At 30.4% G+C, this 5,572-nt stretch overlaps 1 protein-coding gene across 1 annotated transcript; it reads left to right on the forward strand.

Annotated features, from left to right (window-relative positions):
• Positions 1 to 1,956: 1,956 nt before the first annotated feature.
• Positions 1,957 to 4,687, forward strand: LOC111274058 (CASP-like protein 2B1). The gene is made up of 3 exons (XM_022858715.2): positions 1,957 to 2,521; positions 2,635 to 2,767; positions 4,268 to 4,687. Exons 1-3 carry the CDS (start codon positions 2,298 to 2,300, stop codon positions 4,517 to 4,519), a joined length of 609 nt encoding a protein of 202 aa, XP_022714450.1. The 5' UTR covers positions 1,957 to 2,297; the 3' UTR covers positions 4,520 to 4,687.
• Positions 4,688 to 5,572: the final 885 nt, after the last annotated feature.

A 5,572-nucleotide genomic window follows, 5' to 3' on the forward strand; every position in this document is an offset into this window, starting at 1 on the left:
TTTATTTGTCTTTTTTAATCATAAATTCATAGTTGAAACTTCTGTTTGTGGTGGAATTTTTGTCAATTTTAATCAGATATCGAGGGGAAGAAGTGGAAGAAAAGAAATGTAAAAACATTATTTTCTTGACAAGAGATCATCGTTATACTAGTACTACTAAATCATCATTATACTACTATTATTAGTAGTAGTTATGTGCACTTCCAAACAATGCAAATGAAATGGAAGAGTAGACAAAGATGGGAGAAGGCTAGTCACTACTCGGTACCAGTGGCTCTAGGTACAGGCTGAGATTTGAATGGATATTAAATTACAAAGTTGGCTGCTAATGGAATGGAGTTGGTGGAAGTGGATTTTCTTGTAGTCAAGTTTAATCCGATAGCTTTTGCTCTTGGCATTCACTACCACCTTACGCGTCCACGCCGCGTGTTGGCTTGAATTATTGCAATCAAACAGGTATCCTAGTCTTCCAAAGAAGGAGATCTCCGTAGCTCTAGTGCAAACATGGCCTGCCCTCCTAATCGGCTTAGACCCTTAGTCCCTAGCCTTCTCCTTTGAACCAAAGGCAACCATTGGCAAACGCAGATGAAAGGCGCGTGGTGTTGTTACTTGACAGGGAGCTTTTCCTAGCATGTTTTAAGTGGTAACACGTTACATCATAATAAAAGTACACCACTTTAATCATTATCAGCTTTACCCTTGCGTGTTTTCTTTTAACTACCAGTAGGTTTCAAACGGAGGAGGGATTGTTCCATTGTCGAGGGTAATTCAATGTTTATGCATAACAGAGATGGGTCACTTGTTAAATTCAAACACCAGCCTTGTTCAGTGGGAAGGCTTTAAGGCACTCCCTCACCGTATCTGACCCCTTCTCGGAACAACAAAACTGTTGTCTCTTCTAGAAAAAGAACTCCAAGGAAAACATGTTGCTTCTGTCTCACTCCATCATTGCCATTGTTTCATCAACGTGTGATAATTTTGATAAATAATACTATATAAAAATAATATAAAAAATCATATATATTTAAAAAATATATTTCATATTTATTTATATTAATATAAATTTTAATATGATATTATTTATATTGTATGTATATTAATTCATTTACATATATGATATGAATACGTTTAATTTAATTTTATCATATATTTAATATATTTTTATATTTATTTTATTTTAATATAAATATATAAAAATTATTAAATTTTTTATTTTTTAATTATAATACTTAATTAACTATTTAATATCATAGAAAAATTATTTTAAATATTTAATTATGATATTTATTTAATAATTATTATAAAATTATTTTTTATATTAAGAATATAAAATAATATAAATATTAATATTAATCTTATATATTGTTATTTTATTTTTAATTTTTAATAGTTTATCATTTTGAATTTAATATTAAAAATTAATATAATTATGTAATATATATTAAATTTTAAATATATATTAATACATATTAAATGAGTATTAAATTTTTTATTTTTTTTAAATGTAAGTTTTTTTATTATTAATATATCAAATTTATTAAATTATAAATGATAGATAGTTTATAATTATTTATTTTTTTAATTATATTTTGATTTATATTTATATTAGTAATATTTATTTTTGTATATTTATATTAATCGTATTTATTTATATATATTTATATTATTTATGTTTATTCATGTTATAATTAAATAAATTAATTTTATATATATTAATCGTATTATATCACATATAATACATATTTTAAATATATTTCATTCATGTTTAAAATTTAAAAATATTTATAATTCAAATTATATTTATATTTTAATAATTATATCTTTATACATATCAAATACAATATAAAATATAACAAAAAAACATAAAATGTCCAGGTCATCGTTTTACTTTTCCCACCCTTGAATGCAATATTAAGCGCCATTTAATGCCCCACTGTGTAGAGATGAGCCCTTTGCCTCTACGTCTCGTGCGTTATTTGAGCCTCTTACTTTGACCACACTTGGCACCCCACAGTCCTACAGCAAAGCTCCATCACCAAATATCTGGAAATCAATTTTAAAGAAAAACAAAATTCCATTTATTTCCTCTTTTCATAATTTTTGAAAAAGGGGTACCACTCAAAAAGTAGGAAGCTGTTTAGTATTTACTCTTTAGTCTCTAGTTTGGCTCATGTCTATTTAAGCAGTGGTGGGTTGTTGCGTTGTCCGGTAAGTGTACGTGCGTCGTGCTTTAAGAGTTCTTGTCTGGGCTAGTCTGTTTCTTTCTTCTCTATAGAGTGTTGGATTTCGGCAAAAAGATGAATTATTTGGTTGTTGGTGTTAGTCCTGGGAATGTCCCTGTATACCATGGCACTAATTTGAAGGTGATTGATAGAAGAGTGAGGATTGCAGAGTTGGTTTTGAGGTGCCTGATATGTGGCTTAAGTGTTCTTGCTGCTATTCTTGTGGGAACAGACACTCAAGTCAAAGAAATCTTCTCAATTCAGAAGAAAGCTAGATTTACAGACATGAAAGCTCTTGTGTAAGATTCTCCGTCTCTACCCCTCTAAGACTGAGCAGTCCAATGGTTTTATGTAAAACTCATAAGTTTCTTGCTTTTCTTGATCAACTTTTGATGTACGTTTACGTACGCAGGTTTTTGGTGGTAGCCAATGTTGTAGCTGCAGCCTACTCATTCGTACAAGTGGTTCGTTGCGTTGTGGGTATGGTAAGAGGAATTGTGCTTTTCAATAAGCCCTTGGCTTGGGCTATTTTCTCTGTAGATCAGGTAATTTGTCCCTTCTTGGCCTTCTCTTTGCATGCATTTCCCCCATAGCATACATGGAAATGCCTAATAGCTAATGTTGCCTTCGTCTTTTTCTGTTAGTAGTTGCAATTGGTATATATGTGTTTCAGGTTTACAATTATCCATGTATATTTCCAAAATTGGTTGAAGGGTTCATTCAGGCAGACTACTGAATTTACATAGTTTTGGCTGATTGCATGCTTGCTTCCTTTGTAAAAAGAAAAAAAAAATCAGAATTGCACGCTTAGTAGATCGGAAAAGAAGTTGAAGAAGGAAAGAACAATAATTTTAAGAGCAATTACCAAATTTTAACTAAACTAGGTGCAATAAATTGAAAGAGAACAATAATTTCTTTTTTTTTTCTTTCAAATGCTAGACTTCCACCGCAAAAGAAAAAGGAAAGAGAAAAAAGTAAGGTTGGTCGACGCACATTTGCTATTAGACTAGCATTCAATGTTCAAGTTAATGTAATCGTCAGGGTGGTTGGTAATTGCTGTTAAGCCTTTACATCACGGTAGTGCCTTGAAAAATGAAAACCCTTGTAATCGTACAATAGTAGGAGAATTCCAGCTACAAAATAATAATAAGAGGAAGATGAAGATCATCAATGGGAAGAAACAACTAAACCCACATTGATGAAATATGTAATAACATTGTAATAAATATGAAATAGACGTTTGGAAACTCATTCAGTGCTTTTTACGAGCTACACCACCAGCGGTGGACCTCTAGTCAGTTTTCTCTGCCAAAAAAGGTTGGTCATTGGTGTTGTTGTATGGAATTATTTCTCATTCATTATTGTTACTTTGTAATAGACAGCTAATGGTTGATATTAAATGTTGGAGCTGAAGCTGGCATATGGAGTAATTAGTTCACACTTCCCCCACTAGACCGACACAACTGAGCTACTGGATTTTTCCTTTGAAAAATGCTTTTATTTTTGTGTATGAAAAATAACATGATTTTTGTCCAAACAATTTAATGCACCAGACAGAATCTTCACGCGGTTTCGAAAATCTAACTCTGTGGTGATATGCTAGCTAATAATGCATATAAAAAATAATGTTAATATTGGAGAATTCTATTGTAATTCACACTTGCAGGACTTAGATTTGTTTTTTAGGTTCATTTGATTTTAATGCATACCTTAACACCCTCCCAGCAATTCTATTTTTGACCTTGAAGGAGGGGATATAGGAGCCTTGATTTTGTGCCATATCAGGGCCAGTTATGACCAGGCCATTGGAACTGTTCTTTTGAGATTATTCGTTGGTATATACCTGGAGAGAGCCGACATAAAGACCATTTTCTCTGTGGTAGTACCGTGTTGGCCTGAAACAATGCTGCATAATCCATTTAATTGCTTGGTTCAAAATCAAGAGCTTAGTCTACAAAATCCATTCGAACATTGCCTTACTCTAAACTGGATATGTATTTTGGCAGAAGTGAGCTTCTAATCATTAAAATATCATGTTCATGCAGGCCATGGCATACTTGAATGTGGCTGCCGTGGGGGCTACAGCACAGTCAGCAGTGTATGCTAAGTTGGGGCAAACAGAGCTTCAGTGGATGAAGTTATGCAACATGTACGGAAAATTTTGTAACCAAGTTGGGGAAGGAATAGCAATGGCACTACTAGTTAGTGTTAGCATGGTGTTCCTATCTTGTATCTCTGCTTTCAGTCTCTTTCGATTATATGGTGGCAACAAAGCCAAGAACAATCCCGGGTTGTAGAATTTGGGTTAGCCAAAACTGCCTTGTTTCACTTTCACAGGCTCGTTCCCAAGGGTTGTGTAATTTTATCCGTCATATATATTTGATATAATGATGATAAAAAAAAAGTGGGCTGTATCAGTTATGACTCCCATTTGACAATAAATGAAGTTTGGGTTTTGTAGAGAACGACGATTTGATACTTACTAAAGTCAGTTAAATATTTCATGATAATTGATCAAATATATTTTTTTTAACAATTATTAACTTAATTTATTATTAGCCAAAGGAGTATATGGAGGAACGTTAGATGTCCTGGTAAGGCTACAAAGGAAATCTTAAAAAAAAAAAAAAAAGAAGATTTTGATAAGAGTTAAGAAGGATAAGAAAATAATGGAGTAATTAATTTGTAACTTCTTGTGAGCTATGTATTGTTTCCACATGTTAACGTTTGATTATGGGATGATCATGTTGTTCGCAAGAATTAATGTTATTGTTGAAATATTGAAAGGTTAGTTTTTTAACCCGAACCGGAAATATTTATTATATTTTTGTAAATTTAAAATTTTAATTTATATTAATTTTCTTATTATAAATATAAATAAATAAAAATATTCATAAACATTTATAATTTATAATAAAAAATTACAAAAGTAGTCTAAATATAAATTATTTTGTAAGAATCTAAATAAGCATTATGCAAGCTTTGAATTATGAAAATAAAATTAAATATAAAACTCAATGAGAAAGTTATCTCTTGTTTACAAATACATATACTTTTAAAAATATATATTATTTATGTAAATAAAGATTTACGCATGTGACATATTATTTATTGATTGAAAGCCTTGATTTTGTTTGTTTATTTTTTAATTTTTGGGTAGCAAATTTATAAATTTTAATTTGATATTTCAATAAAAAAATAGCCTAATAATTAGAATTTATCATCCAATTAGTGGAGGTAAAGATTATTATTTATATGATTTTGAATTCAAAATGTTTTATAAAAATCAAATAAATTCACAATATTCATAATTAAATTTAGTATTTCAACACCAACATAAATATTATTCA

Source organism: Durio zibethinus, chromosome 26 (assembly GCF_047325235.1).
Source record: "Durio zibethinus cultivar Kanyao isolate XHJ-2024 chromosome 26, ASM4732523v1, whole genome shotgun sequence".
Taxonomy (NCBI): domain Eukaryota; kingdom Viridiplantae; phylum Streptophyta; class Magnoliopsida; order Malvales; family Malvaceae; genus Durio; species Durio zibethinus.

Excerpts from the sequence above, each read along its gene's own strand:
- LOC111274058 (XM_022858715.2), top strand. The coding sequence starts at position 2,298 with ATGAATTATTTGGTTGTTGGTGTTAGTCCTGGGAATGTCCCTGTATAC. Across the intron at positions 2,522-2,634 it reads ACAGACATGAAAGCTCTTGT|GTTTTTGGTGGTAGCCAATG; the intron begins GTAAGATTCTCC and ends TTACGTACGCAG. Across the intron at positions 2,768-4,267 it reads CTATTTTCTCTGTAGATCAG|GCCATGGCATACTTGAATGT; the intron begins GTAATTTGTCCC and ends ATGTTCATGCAG.